The sequence below is a fragment of the Astatotilapia calliptera genome, chromosome 10 (assembly GCF_900246225.1).
Source record: "Astatotilapia calliptera chromosome 10, fAstCal1.2, whole genome shotgun sequence".
In the NCBI taxonomy this organism is placed as follows: domain Eukaryota; kingdom Metazoa; phylum Chordata; class Actinopteri; order Cichliformes; family Cichlidae; genus Astatotilapia; species Astatotilapia calliptera.
The window spans coordinates 31,269,150-31,288,153 of NC_039311.1; the positions used below are offsets into that span (position 1 = coordinate 31,269,150).

Genomic DNA, 19,004 nt, shown 5'->3' on the forward strand with positions numbered 1-19,004 from the left:
GCTGTGGCTACAATGTAGCTGCCATCACCAGTGTGTGAATGTGTGTGTGAATGGGTGGATGACTGGATATGTAAAGCGCTTTGGGGTCCTTAGGGACTAGTAAAGCGCTATACAAATACAGGCCATTTACCATTTACCATTTTAGATCAATAGAGGCTCTTTGTGATTTAAGATGTCCCGTTAATTCAGAAAACAGGGCAATTGATTTTGTGAACTGAACCCATCGTGCTTCTGTAAACCCTCAAACAATTTCCCAGTTGTCTACCCTCAGATTCTCTAGTTATGGGCAGTAATAGTCAGCAGTGGCTCTAAAATCAATTCTTCGTCTTTATTTTGCCCGTGCAGTCTGGACGTCATCCCATTTATAAGCTCATACTTCCAGTCCCATTTCAGTAGCTGCGTAGGAATCGGTTATCCCGTAAATACACGTCTCCGAATGTGTAAATGCAGTATTTGACTTTTAAGCTCTGTGTAAGATGAAATGGAATTAGCTAGATCTTGAAATGCTGTGTGTGTGCAGCAATGTTCGCTTCCGACGCACAGTTTTACTTTTTAATGAATGTGAAGTTTTATTCCTTGTGATGTAATTCAGAAATGTTTTCACTTTAAAGTTGAGTGGATTTGCTGTTTGAACACTGTTTTATAACCAGTCACTGCATTTCCTGTTTTATGTCTTCTGTTAGATATACATTCATGCATGTCTACATGGATTTTTATCACCAAACCTGAAGGGGACCTTTTCAGTTCATTTCCAGCTCAGTGGGTTTATTCTTGAATTCTACTAGAGTTGCTTTGCATGATTTACGGTTTAAAATAATGCTTATTAATCTAATTACTGGCTGTTAGTGTAACTTGAGAGATGTTTTAGTTCCTTTCCTATCACTTTTCAATCCAACTTTATTCTGAGAATGTGGTTCCCTGGAGCGCCAGGTGGGCGGAGCTTCTGTGCGTAGCAAAAAGCTGCTTGAAGCATGCTGACTCAGTCTGAAGCCTGAACTTGTGACTCACGTGTTTAATATGCAGATCCACCTTTGTAAATGCTGTGACAAAATGTGGAGAAAGATAAAGAAGACATAATCGAGTCATCTCAAATGGAAAATTGGTTTAAGTTTGTTTTGCTTGGTTTTTTTTCCGTGTGATAAGAGTGACACAAAGTCTCATGTTTGTCAAGTATTTACTTTACTGTCTGGGTCTAAACTCCGCTGCAGGTCCATATATCAAACGATCACTATGGCATTACTGAGAGTTAAAAACTGTCTAAAGTCTTTCATCTTTAATAAAATGATCAGCGTTCTGCTCTACCAGGTGTAACAATTGAGTTTAACATCCAGGCATCCATGAAAATGGAATTTATGACATTTAACGGAGTTAGAAGTTAGCAGGGAGTTAGCTCGCTAGCTTCTATCTAAATACAATATAGCATGTCCTGACTGCGGGGTTTTGGAAACAAATTAAAACGTACAGCTCTGCTATCACTTCCAACATAAATGAAGACAGAAAACTAAACAGCAGTGACGTTTGTAGGGTTACTGAAGTTTGGCTAGCTGGTATATAATGATGTGCTACGTGACCGCTAGCGACACAGCTATGTTAGCATAATATGAACAAGCTAACCTTTTTTCCACGGTGGTCAGGAACAAATGTAATCGCATGGCAGGATGCTGTAAAAGGACCAAACTTCAGCCAGGAGAACAACTGAGATAATCCATCCACAATACGAGGTTAGTCATTCATATACTGCTGCATGGGCTGGGCTGTAGTTACATCCTAAGGTTTTAAAAACTGAGCTTAAATAAATGATTAGCGGTAATAAAAGCCGAGGGAGGTCAGCAGTGATCACTGACTGTTTTAGGAGCTTTTTGAGATCAAATAGAAGAAAATACAAAACATTAAACATGTTAACAACACAAAAGCCATATTAAACGCAGACTACTTTAGGCCCGGAAGTAGGATTCGTCGCGTCATCACTTAACGACCGGATTTGCCATCCTGTGATAGTATTTCAGGGGTCAAAATGATCCTCCCTGAAATTATTGCACAACCAGCCCAGAGACATAATCTCTTCAGCATGTCCTGGATCTGCTCCAGGCCTCCATTACATGTACGAAGCACCTCACTTAGGAGGAGGTGCCCATGAGGCACCGGGGTCAGATGCTGAACCACTTCAACTGCCTCCTTTTGATGTGGAAGAATAATGGCTCTACTTTGAGCCCCTCTCAATTGAGCCTATTTCTACGGCTGAGCACAGACAACCTTCAGATGCTTCATTTCTGCTGCTGATCTTATTCTTTCTATCTATAGGTCGCGATCATAGGAGAGGGTAGGAACATAGATCAGCCAGTTAATCAACACGTGTCCTTTTACACTCAATTCTGTCATCACCACAACAGACCAGTACAGCATCTGCATCACTGCCAGGACCACACTAATCTGTCAGTCCATCTCACGCTCCACTCTTCCCAAAATACTAAAACTCTTCCACCTGGGAGAGGACCTCATTCCCAGTCCAGCTGTTCCTGGTTGAGAACCATGGCTTCAGACTACAAGGTGCTAACTCTCATTTCAAGTGCTTCACACTTGCAAACAGCCCTGGTGCAAGCTGAAGTCAACAGAATCACATCGTCTGCATAAAGCAGGAACAAGATCCTGAGACGATCAAACCTTTCAAACTATGGCTGTGCTTGGAAATTCTGTCCATAAATATTATGAACAGAATCAGTGACAGATGGCAGACCAGCGCTCACTGAGAGCGAGCCAAGCTCTCAAGCCTCTCAGTTTGTACAGGAACCCAAAACAACTATAGCTCAACACAGTTATAGACCACAGTTTGCCTCATGCTTTGCACAGGTCGTGCATGAGGCACCGCCTCTAGCCAATGACAGGAAGAGCAAACAGTTGCTACCTTACTGTCCGTCTTGGTTTTAGCGTTGCAGGCCTCACCTCGTTCAAACAGAGTTTTAAAGCCAAGAGTTGGAAAGTGTCATCGATGGTGGAGTTTTCCTCTCCTTTGAGTATCATGGACATGATACAGATCAGATTAGCAAATCTAACCTCAATGTACAAGGACATTACTTCTAATTGGATGATTTACAAACTCATCCCGCCTTACTACACAGCTTACTTACCCATATGGAAAAGATTTATATAAATCTTATAAAGTTTTTATCTGTTTTGTGTGAAACTTGCATGAAAAGCATACAAGAGTGAAAACAGATATAAGATCCCTCAAAAAATTATATAAATGAAACTTGTATGTTTTGGATACTTACTAAAAGAATATATGAAAGTGGCCACTTTCATGAGTGAATCATATAAGCCTTCTATGATTCACTATATGAAGTAAGCCACATCTGATGCAAGTCTTTTTTTTCCTATTTCTTTTCCATATGGGTAGTTCTGATTGGTTCTCATCTCTCAATATTTGTTTTGTTTTTATTTGTTTATGAAGTTGTAAATACATTTTATGACAGTTTTGTCCTGCATTACTTTTTATTAAGTAATCTTACTTTTAAAGAAAGAAAACCAAGGTCGCTGACAAAAATGCAGTTATTGAGGAGCAAACATCTTTTCTAATTTGTACCCTCAGTTGTAAAAAAGCTGATGGGGTTTTGTCGTCGCCCTGCCGTGTGGAAAGGCTGGCAGTGTGGACACCTAAGTGTGTGGGCACTGGGCACAGGGTTAATTCTTTTTATCTGTAGTTCATTTGTTTTGATTTCCCAGAAACAACCGATGGTTAAAGAATTACCAAGAGAGGATTTCATGTCATTCAAAGCCATCAAACCTTGTCGCTCGGCTTAAACAGAGATGAATCCCATGTAAATGAGATGCTAAAGTACAAGTGGGGAAACATGCAGAGTAGACATGCCATAAACACAGGCTTGCACTCAGCTTGTAAGTATCCTGTTATATCACCCGTTGAGTGGAGCTCTGAGATATCCCCTAACAAATATCCTATTTGCTTGCTTGCCTTATCACCCTTGCGTCTGCTGTCTGAGCAATTCACTGCAAACACTGACAATACGAACCAAATCTATAAGTGTCCGGACTTGTTTCTTGGGTGAAGTTCCCCAGCCGGCAGAGCAGGACTTTTATGAATTTGCTGAGACGTCACTCTGGCTCAGTTTCACTCTGTTTTCACGGCAGACTGCTACGAGTGTGACTCAGTCAGCATAAGCCTCACAGCAGGTACGACTCAGGCATAAAACACCCCAAATGACCACTGGCTTGTAACGATACATAACATCTAAAGAATGAAGTGATTCATGAGGGAAAGAGAGAAGGCTGTGCGATATGACCAAAATCTCATATCCCGATATAAGAATTCTATCGTCCGATAACGATATAAATCACACAAATGTAACATTTTCTGTAAACTCTGTGAATCTCTGGCAGCTCGACTTGTGTGAAGTGTTTCCAGCTGGGCGTCGTGTAGCTGGAGTCGAGTTTTAACGATGCATGAAACGATACATTTTTAGACATAAGTTGTAACGGCCGCCGTTTCCTTTGTGAGTATTTATTACACGGCGTGCTGCGGGGAAAAGCCTGTTCTAACGTTTGAGTCTAAGGTTTATTTTTTAGCACCTGGCGGCTCTTTTTTACTTCTCATCCGTAAATAATCTGCATCTTTCACATGATTCAGTTTATTTTGAAAAGTCTCAACAGGATCTTGAGCTTTATTGTGAAAGGTTTATGTGGAACATAAACAAGCGGACACGCGATGCTGTTACCGTCGTTGTTGCTAACCACAACGCATACACACAGGCGCTCGTCCGTCCGTAGTGTGGTTATATTACATATAAGAGAAAGAGAGAACTTTAAGACATTAATAAAGCCACGACAGTGACCATCAAAACCATGAAAAAATGTTGCCGTAAAGAGTTTATTTTGCGACACCACGAAACAAACGATAGCGTAAAATGAAACGATAGACGTTTTTATATCATCATCTGATATATATCGTTATATTGAACAGCCCTAGAAAGAGATGCACCATGGGTGAAACCTGACTTCCATGAATGTCATTTTAGTACATGACGTAACTTCCAGGAAACTGCACCTGCCAAAACAGTTATATAACAGATACAAGACTGTCCTTGCATGCTAGTGTATATACAGAATGCACAAGAATGAGTATAACGCCAAAAGAAACCCCCCAAACCTTATCAAGGTTGCCTTATCAAATCCAAGTCACAGAGTTGCTCTTATTGATTGCATTGATTGATTGCACAGGCCCAGCAGCCACCATTCCCTAACCAGTTAGCAAGTGGTTGCTGGAAGTTGCTGTCACTGGTGGTGGGCTGGTTGCAAAGAGTGTGCTCCAGTCAAAAACTTCCTTGAAATGATGTTAGTCGCCCACAGATTGCTGTGGTAGCCCAACATTCGCCATTTACTCTGAGCTGTGCTGAAACTGTGAATTTCAAAAGACAGTTTTTACTTAGAAGCCAAACGACCTCAGTTTAGTTGCAGAGTGTTTACAGGTAATCTGCGAGCTTTGGGGTCTTTCTCACCTGGTGATTTCCAGCAACCACTCGCCAACCAGCGGATGCTGGTGGTTGCAAACCGGGGAAATACAAATATTTCCTCAGCACACACTGTACACAAATATGAAGTAATGTCTTAAACCAAACTTGGTAAAAAAAACCCACAAAGGTCCTGAATTTTCACGCTGAACGACTCTGTTAATAATTCACAAGCAGCGGTGTTTATTTATAAACTGAGCAATCACGCCCGACATTCCTTCAGTACGACCTCAGATAAGAACTTCCTGCTCTCACGCCAAAGATCTTTTTCTTGGCTGTAAATGATTGATGAGAGCTCAGAAGGTGAAACAGCTGATGAAGAGTTTGTCAAGATGTTGTTTAGCTGTCGTGCAGGAGATAATCTAACAACAACCAAAGACGATAAAGGTATAAACCAGATGTTACCTAGTCTCAGTTTAACAGACGGGGTCATAAAAACTTGTTATGATTTCATAATCAGTTATTTTTTGCTGAATAAAAGGAATCACGCCAGTTTTATGCACATATATATATATGTGCATAAAACTGGCGTGATATATATATATATATATATATGTGCATAAAACTGGCGTGATATATATATATATGAACACAAAACGTAAGCGTTTGATCGATTAGTTCAGAAATGATCACAATAGAAACACTTTTCCTTGTTATATCTGAATTATTAGATGTTACAGCAGATCTGCCATCAGTGTTTCACACAGGGAGGGAAATGACTTGGATTCATAGGCACGTGTGGATTGAACAGGACTGATTGGTTAACATCACCTTCATGGTCCAACCAGGATGTGTCCCAATCATTTTATTTAATCTTGGATTTATTTGGTTTTGTTTCTTATCATGATAATTTGACATTTTACCATGAACTCTGGGACAGATGTTCAGTGTTCCCACAGCATGAATTTAAGATTTTAAGCGAGGGGTGTCAAACATAAGCCCAAGGAGCAGAACTCGACCCGGCAAAGACTCACAGCTTTAGAATAAGAAGGAGTGCATAGATCCTTAATTTTAACTGTATTTTCATGACTTTTACAGCTTTTCTTATTGACAAAGACCACCCAGCCACCCTTAACCACCATTTTTGCAACTCTTGGGTTGATTGTCGTGAAGAGCGAGAGGCGGGCTGTGAAACTGAGGGACGCTGAACGTTCATTGGTTAGCCAGTGAGTAAATTATTTTACCTTGGTTTATCTGCCTTTCTGACTAATGGAGACCATAATCTACATCATCAGTATCACAACGTAGTCATGAAGACAAGAAACTAGAAGCTGAGCCCTTGAACTCATCATGGCTCAGCGGGGCCATCGTCTCACAGTCGCCGCCCCCTTGTGGTCATTAAAATAACTGCGTTTTGTCTCCTTTGTTCAAACCCCCCAGCCCTGTAAAATAAAACTCTTCATGAGAGCACCTTTTAAAAATAAATCATTAGGACGACGTGGAGGTCTGTTAATGGGATTCACTGAATACAGGCTGATTCATTAGACCTAGCCTGTCTTCAGAGGAGCTCATGGACGGGTGTTTCCCTTTCTTCAAAAGGACATCACGACCTGTCTGTTATCACGCATCTCCCGTTCGCCTCAGGGTCATCGTGTCTGTCCTCACTTCCATCTCCACTGATTAAACTGTCGTCTCCTGCAGGTTTTTCAAAGACGGTGAAGCACTTCGAGCGTCCGATTAAAACATGTTTTTAAATTTAAGACATCCTGATTCGGCTTCTCCTGCAGAATTAATCTCGTATCAAACACTCAAATTAACGTGTACGTTTATATTAAACACTTGCGTGTTCAGTAAAAGAGTAAAACCAGACTCTAATGAGGTTTCTACCTAAACACAGTGAACAAACTTCCTCTGCATTTGAACACAATTAAAGCAAAGACTGAAGCTGAACTCCACTGCAACGAGAATTTAGTTTACAATACACATTGTGCACAAAAAATAAATAAATCACAAAATATTTTTCCGGTGCGCTCCCTTATTGGTGGAATTTTTAAAGCCTTTCAACAAGTTGTTTGAATCAGCTCGAGAGCTGTTTAAAGACTTGTTTCAAATCTCCAAGTTTCTACTATTGGACTCTGCTTAAGGAGCTTTGCATGATTGACAGTTTGAAATAATCCTTACGTAGTTCCCATCACTTAAAGAAGAATTGCTTAAAACAGAGCTGTGCAATGTAATTTTAGGTCTTTAGAGCCACGCCAAAAGCAAGATCTGGGTCACGCTTTCACACGGCGTTAACATTTTTGTAGAGCTCTCCTCCAAATCAGCAAAAATATTTTGATCTGTCGCTTCTGGTCACATCCAGAAACTCTTTGAGCGTCCCAACAATCATCCCGACTTTTATTTCTGGCTCAAAACGCTCACATATTTGCTATTTATCAGTAAAAACATTCACCAACTTCTTTATTTTAGCACCTCACTTGATATTCGATCTCTGCACAGATCATTCTTGTCTCGTGGTTTCGGACTTTGGTTTGCTTGGGAATAAAAACAGAAATCAATTAACACACCAATAAAAATAGATCCATTTTTCATGATTTTACTTGGATGTTCGGGTCCTCCTGTGGTTTATGAGGATTATGGAGGAAACTGAAATACTTTTATCCCAGAGAGGGAAAAAACCCACACCTGCTGGACGAGTTTCAAGGGGTTTAAATGATTAAAAATCTCATTTCAGTCATGTTTGACTTTCACAAGAAGGAACGAATAAATCCTGAAACAAAATGACTCAATTAAAAATACAACAGGAGAGAGAAACGTCCCAGAACATGGACGTGTTTCCTCGGCACTCGCCGACAGCTCCGGTATTTTACTCTCCGTCCAAACACTTGACCTCAGTCTGAATGTCCACAGTCCACTTCCTCAGACCCACAGCAGATCTTCTACTGGACCATCGGCTCTGGAGCTGCGAGCGAGCTGACGAAGGCCTCGTAGTGCTGCGGGTGGCAGCGTTTATACTCGCTGATTTTCCTCTTGATCTGTTTGGGCGTGTCCTGGTAGTAGTTCTTCTCGTCTCTGGCCATCGCCTGCAGAGCGAGGAAGGAAGGGACAGCAGCGTGAGAGAGCCTTCCTCTGTGAACATTAACATTTTTACTGTCAGCATCTTGCTCTTGTTTTCCACTGACTGATGGGTCTTAGTTTAAATAATGGATCCATGCTGTATTAGAAAACAAGTGGTCAGTTTAACTCTCAGCATTTCCCACCTGCTACGTGCTGATCTTTAATTTTTATTCCTCCATGATCGCCTGTAAGATAACCTTCTTGTTCAGCTAACCAGCTTGTGCTTTCAGACACCAGCTAACTTGCTGTCCAAGTTGTTTTCAACATTTTTCAGCTTCCTTTCCAGTGAGTCTCTCATCCTTTGGACCGACTCCAGCTCCCCCATCCACTCGACTACAGCTGTCAACTGAAGTCTTTCTTCTGCGGAAAATTAAAGGATCTCCCTAAAAGGATCTGCAACCAGTGGAGGACTGGTTCATGTGCAGCCCGACTGCGCCCAGGAAGGTGGAGCTGGAGTCAGTCTTTGGATGAATGACTCACTGGAGAGGCAGCCAAAAGTCCCTCCTAATGAGAATCTGTGATGAACGCCTTGTATGAAATATTATTATACAAAGAGCCGGGAGATGACTGCTGTTCTGCACCAGGACTTTTCTTTTTCAATTTTGTTTACACATAATCCCAACAAAATTCCTCTCAACGTGGTTCATACTGTAAGCCAAAGACCCTACAGCAGGGTCGGCAACCTGCGGCTCCTCAGTCCTTATAGTGCGGCTCCGCGTGGTTTGGGAAAATAAATTAAGTTTTTTTAAGTATTTAACTGAAGTGCATTTTATTTATGTCAGTTCTTTTTTAACTTGTAGTTCTAAATTGGAAGATTATTGTGATATTGAAATATAAAAATAAAATTATATTCTATTATTTTTTCATCACTCAAAATAAGCGTCACACTCGCAGAAGCCGGTGTACCCGCCGAAACGCCATGCATTTATCGAGACTTTCAACTCCAGGTAGGCCAGTTATGGATCTTCGGATCCACATTATGTCGGCAGCTGTTCTCCACCGCGAACTACGTTAAAGACAAACACCGCTCACGCCTCACAGACGACAGCTTACAGTCCTGTAAAGATGAAAGTGACTTCTTACAGCCCTGATCTGCAGACGCTGTGCGCAGAGGTTCAGGAGCAGAAGTCCCGTTGTAAACATATCACGGCAGACCCGACGATGTTTGCATGAACACGCTTTTCAACATCTCTTTATTGACCACTTTTCACACACGGTTGCTGTACGCACACAGCCGGCTGTAGCTTTGCAGCTCACAGCCCGACACACACCAACACAACAGCACAGACGTTAAGGCGGCGAGGCGTGATTGCGGGTGCCGCTCAGGTGCGTCCGCCTCCCCTGTAGCGGCGCTGCAGACCACGCCCCGCCACACACATTAACCAGGTAAAATACATATTTATGCAGAATTCTGCAAAGATCTATTTTTCATTTTTTAGCAGCATAGTGCTTTTTTTCCAATTATTTTTTAAAAGTCAGGTGAAGGCTCCAAAAGGCGATATGAGGGTGGCAGCACAACAGTTTTTGTTTGCTGGATCATTTTCGTTCAGCTTTCCTTTTGTTATATTTCTTTAAGAGTTCAAATGTGTTCATTACATAAATAAAATGTAATTTTCTCTGTAGCACTTCATGGATTTCATAAGCAGCACACCTTAGTTGTTCACACAAAGCATAAAGGTAAAAAACAATATACAGTGTTATCTTCATTTTAGATGTTAAAAAGTATTTGCGGCTCCCAGCGTTTTCTTTGACGTTGAACCCGGGTCCAAATGGCTCTTTGGGTGTTAAAGCTTGCTGACCCCTGACCTACAGTAATACAGAGAAAACCCCAACAATCCAACAACCACCTAATGATGTAGCGCTTGATGACACCGGGAAGAAACCTCCAGCATGAGCGGTGTTAGGGGCAATGAGTGTTTCCTACATATTAATTATACCTGGGCGGTGATCAGGTGTAATAACCACCAAGTATATTCAGCACCTGATTTTAAAGTTTATTAAAAAAAGTTTCCATTACATTTTATTTTGAAAGTTCAGTCGTTCCTAGCCAGAGAGGCCTCAGCCTTCCCTTCAACCTGCTGTTGAGATGATCCTCGATGTCATTCAGCCGACTCACAGCTGGAACACAGCTAGTGACAGCTGTCAGCACCTACAGCTACAATCCAAGATGGCGGAGTCTGATGGGATCAGTGGGACGAGTGAGTCGCCGGAGAGCCAGCTGATCACATCGCTCTGACTGATGAAGTACTGCTACAGTTCAAGCAGTTATTCCATCTGCTGGTAATTCGATGGTTGACCTCGGTCTGAATGTTCTTCTGTGTTTTGATTTGTAAAATAAAAAAAGCATCACTTTGATGGGAGCAGAAGTATACACCCGGGTCTGAACTGCAATAAAACCCTTGAATCTGCCGACACGTTCTCAGTGCGAAGCTCCAGCTGACACATTCGGCTCAAAAAGTCGAGGGTGGAAAATTTCTCCGTGAAGGACGTTTCATTGTACAGAGAAAAATCCACACTCTCACAATATCCCCTCTTATTGACTGACTCTGGCTTGGCAGCGCTCCCGGCGGTGACTCAGTCTCATCTAAAGCAACTGTTGAAAATTCATTTTAATGAGTCATTTTTCTAATAAAAACTCGGTTTAAACCTCTGCCACACACTGCTCTGTTTATCCAAGTCACTTCAGGGTTATTCCAAGTATAAAAAACTACAACAATCAATGCCTCTGATCCGACCCCCTCAGAATCAGGTGATTTTTCTGTGCAATAACTGCAGTATATTTAATATTTATCCTCACAACGTGATTATTTTCTGAGTTACAGGCTCATGAAACACAAAGATGACACATGCTCCGGCCTATCTCCCCCTTAAATAAGATAAAGCAGGCCCTGACGTGCTTCGAGGCTGTTACAGGTGCAGATATGGGATGCCTCTTGCAGAGACCATGGGTGACGCACATGAGTAACGGTCACTTGGGGGTTTCTGACCTTTTACTGTCAGTACCTGCTTATTTTTGTGAAACTTTCATGAATAACTCAGGAAATTGGCCGTAAAATGAAGGAGCTGTAATTTACTGTTAAATCCAGATGAAAGTCACTGTGGTCCAAGCTTGGTCGTTCTTACCTTGTAGTCCTGGTTGTGCTCTCGGATCATGTACTGAACGTATTCGATCAGGTCGGTCGATAACGTCTTGGTGTCTTTGCCGGGGAGGCTGGCCTCTGCCTCCAGCTCTGCTCACACAAACCAAAGAAGAACAAAAACACTCTTCTCAGGTTTAACAGGAAGAAGGTAAATATGCAAACTGAAATAAGGTTGCCGACGCAGACGAGCGTTTCTGAGCTGCGACCTTGCCATAGGTTGGAAATAAAAACGGTGAATCTGCAGCTGCTGCTTCTATAACATCACAACAAACACACAGAAGTGAAACACGGCTTCTTTTTAATTGGTTTAGTTAGGCTGCATTCACAGAGCGCAACGTGAAAAGACTTTTGGAAGTGAAGTGAAGAAGCCGTCATTAAAAACACTGACATGTCATTAAGCAGCAGCAGCCGAGGACGATTTATCCTGACTCCGCCCCCACCCCAGCGCCACGGTAACGGTCAACTCACCATGCTCGTGTATTTCCAAAGTGTCTGTCCGCTCTAAGTGCTTCACACTACAAGTCACATTGTTAACCATGTGCTTTATATTGTAAGGTGACGACCACAACGATACTGAGAAATGCCAACAATCAGAAGACCCCCTATATCAGAGGGGGTCCAACATAAGGCCCGTGGGCCAGGATCCGGCCCACTGGACAAACTCTCGACGTTTAACTGTTTTTCTTGAACTGTACAGTTGTCCCGTTGATAAAGACCTCTCCACAGCCGCTCATACTGAAGGAATAAAAACTAGATAAACGATTAAATGGCAGTAAAGTTTTTTTTTTTCACTATTATGGAAAAATCCCCCAATCTGGACGACGAGCTAACAGAACTTTTTCTGTAATTTTACAGATTTGCTACCCACTCTGGCTGCCTCGTGGTCGAGCTCACGAGCTGAACCGGACAGACCGGTGTACGGATGAAGTGTTTGGGAATATTTGCTAAATCCTAGAAGCACAGCCTGGTTGGCATCCACGAGCAGGCTTTAATCGAGCCGTGGTGACCAGCATCCAGCCAACTCTGACCACAACAAACCCTCCTCGGGCTCTGTGCAGCGGCCGGCTCAGTGGCCTCTGTTGGGCTACGTTAGTGACGGAGACGAGCGCCGATCTACGTTCCTGCCCTCACCTGCACCTCAGAAAGGTGAATAGACTCAGACTCAGGGTGGAGACATCAGACCCTCAGACGGAGTCCAGAGTCGGGACAATAACCCTCCACATCTGAGTGAGCAGGCCGGGATGCCTCTGCTGAGGTCACCGACCTTTCTGTTGTTCTCTTATTGTCATTTATCAACCTTGGCATCGCCCTGTAAACTTACTGCTTCTCCATCGACTTATTGTCTTTATAAGATCACATCTTATTCTCACGTTGATCGGAGCCAATGAACTAGAAATCATCCCTAAATCATAGAAGTGTGACAGAAAAACATGCTGACATCATGGACACACAGCTCCTGGCTCCAGATAAAAGAAGAATAAATGAGCAGGTGGGGTTTAGTTTAGCGTTTCCTGTCACCTGCAGGATGAAGTGAAGCAGACATTCATGTACATGAGGAGGAGACACTCACGCTGTACGATGAAGGGTTTGGTGACGACAGCAGGCTTCTTGTCTTCCCGGGGGAGCTGCACGCGTGGAAGAAAAACACAATGAAGGTCATCAGGCAGCCTGTTTGGACTCTGGGTTAATAAACATAATCATCCGTCTTCCACCGTAATGCGACGCGATGACAGCTGTGAAATGTGCTTTATCTCATCTGCGACGACGTTTCGGGAGACAAAACCGTTTAAGTGTCCTCGCCGCCGAGCCCGGGGGGAAAACACGAATTCATCATTTAGTCGCCGTCACAGGAGAACAAAATGAAAACGTCTGAATGTCTGAAGGCTGCTGGAAAACAAAGTGCAGCCCGCAGGCCGGCATTCACTCGGTTTAGCCCCGGGTTGAAACGGCAGCGGTGATTAATTAAAAACACGAGCAGCTGTAAAACATCAGCCGGGATAAATTCAGGAGGTAGCATCTCTGTTTCTGTCTGAAACCTGGAGCAATCAAACATCTCAGGCTGAGTGCAGACTTCATAATTAGCACTCTGTCGCCCCCTTCAGGCTCAAACTAACATTTGCAGGAGGTCAACACAAACATGCTGCAAGTTTAATGTGCTGGTTGTTTTTAACATTAACAGAATTTATAGCAAAAACTTGAGGTCATTCCTTCATTTCAGGTGTTTGCAGTTGCTATAAATATGACTGATTTAATCACTTTCATCTTTAGCTCTACACTCACAGACCACTTCATTAGGTACACCACCTCAGCTGCTCGTTAACACAAATATCTAATGAGCCAAAAACCACTCATTACAGCCAAGGTAGGCGGAGGAACATCTCTGGGTGCATACTGCTTGAAGCAGATGTGCTACAGCGGCAGAAGACCACGCCGGTGCCAGTCCTGTCAGCTAAGACCTGAGGCTAATTCACACAGGCTCACCAAAACTGAATGACAGATGATTAGAAAGATTGGATAGAAGACCTGAATAAAATATAAACATTCACAACCAGAATTTATGAATAAATTCATATTTATGTTTCGAAACTGACTTTGCATCTAAAACATGTTTTTAGAGCAAATTAAGCGCAGCTAAAGAGATCCGAGACCTAAACTGTGCGCAGTCTCTTACCTTCTGCTGTTTTATGGGCAGAGAGCGGTTAGGATCAAAAGCCAGACCCATCTCCTGCAGGTTCCTGGCGACGGACTTGTTGTCGTCCCACGCATTTCGAATCTGAGATCTGACAACGACAACATGTTAGACATGAGAACAGCTCATCTACTGCAGCCTAGCACGTGACCAAGAGCACAACTTTGTCTGTAGAATCGAGTCTTTAATGCACAGGAACAGTTATTCACCAGATTTATTACTAATAAATGAAACCCTTAGTCCTCCAACACAGCCTGTATTTTCTTTAAGAGGTCTTCAGGAATACTTCGCCAAGCTTTCTGAGGACATTCAAAGCTCTTCTTTTGTTCCTTTCACTTTCATGACCCCACAGTGCTTCAATAACGTCGAGGTCTTGGCTCGGGGAGGCCGATCCATGACTGATGCTGTTCTATCCAGATATGCTTTTACTGCACTGACACTGAGATCACTGTCATGCTGACAAATGCAACCGTTGCCAATCAGATGCTTTCCAGATGATTTGTGTGGTGGATCAAAATCTAATGGTACTTTTTAACGGTGTTGCCAAGATACCCAGCTCCACTGGCTGAAATGCAGCTCCAAACCATCACAGAGGCTCCTCTGATGGAGTGATGATGGGGAATAATCCCTCCATCAGATCTGCTGCCACTGATTTTCAGTCCAGTGTTTGGATAATTGGCAAACCTCAGCCCAATCTTCCTGTTTCCCTCCGTTAACAATGACTTCCTGACAGCCAGTAAACCGCAGATCCATCTCTCAGGCCCTGTGTCAGGTCTTTGCGGGATTTATTTTCCTTCCATTTCTTAAGGACATGACTTGTCCAGTTTTCTCAGCATTTTTAAAGACACCCTGCACATCTGCTGCAACATTTCAGTTGTTGGTTCACATAAAAGAGGACATTTTAGTGCCTGTCACCATCATTTCCATCCTCCGTCTGTGTATCACTCAAACAACTGCATTAAAAACAGCAGGTGAGGTTTTAGTGGGCCTCTGTACATTCATCCTCTAACATCAAACAGCTGATTTCATGACAAATATTCAGTTCACACTCAGATACTTGTGTTAAAAGTATAAAATACTCTCTTTTATGAAGACTTTATCCAAATGGAACAAATGGGACCAACAATCAACTTTCTCGGGGCACTGATATGTTTTGGCTGCAGCTTTAACAACGTGTTTTTGCATCATTCCTACTAATATTAGCACACATGCTAACACTCACTGCTCGATCCTCGGGTTCGACTTCTTCTTGTTCTTCGTCTTCACGTTCTTCCGGTTCCGGTTGTAGTCAAACTTCTTCCTCCGGGCTGACTGCTTGGCTCGCGGCATTTTAGAGATTTTCCTCCGTTTTCAGAGCCGCAAACTTTGTATTGCTCTTACTGTGGCTCCAAAAATCAGAAAGGAACAGCCAACGTGCGGGCAGCAACAGGAAGCACGTGTTTGGTTTGTGCAGGTCATGTGACGACTAGGCCACACCCCTCCAACCCAACCGCTTTTCTTTTCTCATTTTTTTCAGAATGTACAGAGTCCACCTGCAAAAACAAAATAAAATAAAATAAAAAAGAATATAGTACAGGAGAAAATAAACACATTTTAATATTTACAAAATAATGTGACATAAAAAATAAAAATATAAACGAAGAAATTATTTTCTCTGCTTAAAGCAATTATTTTATAAATCAAATAATTCAAATAATTTTGCGGGAAAAACTTAAAAAATAGAAAGTTTTAAGTTTACTGTATGTTATGCCAAATTGCTAAGATATTAACAGAGGTGAGTCCAGAAGGGGACATGTGGGTCTCCCATCCCAACAAGCCGCTGGATCAGAGTATTGTTAATCTTACAGTGGTACAGTGGTACAGGTACACACCGGCTCACTCCTTGGCGGCCGCTTATCGGGGCCTGGAGCCTGGGGCTTGCTCGGGCCACTTCGGAGGTGGGGTGCCCCCGGCCTCTCGGCCTGGGGCTCGGTCACTCAGGCACGGCTGGCTGCCGGCGGAGCTCACGGGCGCGTCACTGCAACCCCCCCTGGCTTCTGCTCCGCGGCTGCTGAGTGAGCCCTCATCTGGGACTCTCCTCAGCTCTTTCTGGGACAGTGGCGCGGCTGCCCCTCTGTTGGTCTTCCTTGGTCTCTTGTGTTCTGGGGGCCTCTGGATGTCTGGAGTTTTGATCTCCTCCATACCTGCTTCACGCCCTGGAGGACGGGGCTGTGGCCCCCCCACACCCTCTAGCAGATCATTACATGAAGGAACCTTTTAAAAAAACAAGCGCGTCCATGCTCACAGGTGTACACACGGGTGATCACACCCACAAACTACACCCTTTTTGGCTCCTACCTCAAAGCACACTGTGTTCTGTTGATCTTATGTGCTGCACAATAATGTTTAACATTTAGTATTTACTGTCATATTCCCATATATCATTGTGATGTTGTTTATTCTATTACTCTTGTTCTCTTCTGCTTGCTTTCTTTTTTCTTTCTCAGCAGGTGATCCAGGTGATTGATATATGCATTTTTTTTTCTCTGCCCGTTCTGTTGGTTTTTGTCTTTTGCCCTTCTCCCCCGTCCCTCTTCTCAGCTGTTTCTCTTTCCCTCTTTCTTTCTCCCCTTCTTCCCCCCAGTCAAGTCTGTCCTGTATTCAGTAAGTGAAAATAAAAGAAACAATAAAAGGTGAATCAAATGGACCATTACGGCAAGGCTGGGATGGTCAATTTGGTAAAGTAAATCCGTTGGGCATCTTTCTTTGCCTTTAGACAACAATTCTGATGCAAAAGAGCCAAACGGGACAGGCAAAAAAAAAAAAAAAAAAAGTACAGTGGATGAGAGCAGAAAGAAGGTACAACCATTCACTCACTGTAACATTGTAACATATTCCCATGTTATGCTGTTTTCTTCTACTCTCCTGTATGTTGGATGCAAATAATGCATCATTTATTTGAAACCTTTATCTTATCTTGCAGATAAATTGCATTAGCAATCTACCCAACAACAATATACGTCATTAATATATCAAAGGCTTCAGCATTAAATTGGTTTACACGTCGATCAATCTATAATTTTCATCCATGTCATGTATGTGACTGTGAACATGCCATGAATAATTCATTCATGAATACTTTGATTATAAATCAGAATTACAACTTCCAGCTTTTTTATCCACTGCTAAAAGTCAAAATCCTGTTTTTCACTTGACAAAACAATTATCCAACACAAACTGATCTTTAAACACGAGCAGTATCGTTCATTACACCACCATGTAACAAACCTGTAATAGCATCTAAAAACAAGCCCGGTGTTTTCTACGTCATTTTTCTGTGGTGATTTGAGGGGATCTTTATTTTTAAATGAGATGCTTGACATCATGTTTTTCTGAGCTGCTGAGTCAGAGCTGAGAACCTGCAGCTGATGACTGAAACATCCAGAGGTCAGTGTGATCTAACCTACTCCACACCTGCTCAGAGACTCACAGCGCTGAAATCCAGACATCCTCAGAGTCGTCATTATTCATTATTGATCAGATATAAATAAAATCTGCACTTAAACCCTCCTGCCTGTTTGCTTAAAGGTTAAAACCCTGCTGATGATCTGAGTTTCTTCTCATAGTTTTCTTTGTGAGAAACACCAAAGTAGAAATACTGACACAATCCTCCTGAAATCTAATATATATCAGACTTTAGTGCCAAACCTGAGGAGCAGCCTACAGTCTCTTTAAATACCAGTCGCTTGGGTGTTTTGTATTGTTCTACTGGATTCAGGTGATTATCTCACCATTTTTAATACGTTTCTAAAGCACTTTTTGACATGTCCTCATCTTAAAAAGCACTATATCAATAAACTTTACATATTAATAAAGCAAGTTTACCTGCACAATATTACCACTTAAATTCACAAATAGCTAAATGACATATGATAACAAAGAAACATCAATAAATATATGCAAATAGTACCACAAGCAGTAGATCTACTAGCAGTTACAGTAGTAGACACATATTTCCTGTACAGTTCACACAAACACACACTGTCTTCAATATTACAGGAAACAATAAAAGTTCAGATGACTTATGAAAGTTTAAATTTCCCACAGCGGTGGAATTTCAATTCATACATTGTAAGCTGGAGCTCCTGGAGGCTCTTCTGATTCTAAGAAACGAGTTCAAACTGAACTGAATGGGTTTAATAAGTAAAAGTAGAAAAAAGAAAAAAGTAATTTTAGTTATTTTCAATAGGATTTGCACAAATGTTTGCAGTTAAATTGTGTTAAACTTACCTAAATCTTAAATTGATTTAGGTAAGCTGATTGAACTGAAAGGCTCAACTCTGTGGGGGTCAAAGTTTGCAGAACTACAGAGGCAGCTGGAGCCACAGCTGTGCGTGTTCATGGAGCTGCAGTTATTATTTAGATAAACGTAATAAAGACTTAGCTAAATATAATAAATACAACAGGTAGTAAAAAAGTAATAAACTATTAATGTAAAGTAACAAATGAAACAGTTAGCTAAATGTCATAAACAGCTAACTAAAAATAATAAATAACACAGGTAGCAAAAAATTAATAAAATGCTAATGTAAAGAAAGGAACGAAACAGCTAAAAATAAC

The 19,004-nt window shown here is 42.0% G+C and overlaps 1 protein-coding gene across 1 annotated transcript; it reads right to left on the reverse strand.

Annotated features, from left to right (window-relative positions):
* Positions 1–7,894: 7,894 nt before the first annotated feature.
* nop16 (NOP16 nucleolar protein homolog (yeast)) lies at positions 7,895–15,872 on the reverse strand. The gene is made up of 5 exons (XM_026182440.1): positions 15,628–15,872; positions 14,388–14,496; positions 13,287–13,341; positions 11,700–11,806; positions 7,895–8,542 (listed from the first exon to the last, which is right to left on the reverse strand). Exons 1-5 carry the CDS (start codon positions 15,732–15,734, stop codon positions 8,399–8,401), a joined length of 522 nt encoding a protein of 173 aa, XP_026038225.1. The 5' UTR covers positions 15,735–15,872; the 3' UTR covers positions 7,895–8,398.
* Positions 15,873–19,004: the final 3,132 nt, after the last annotated feature.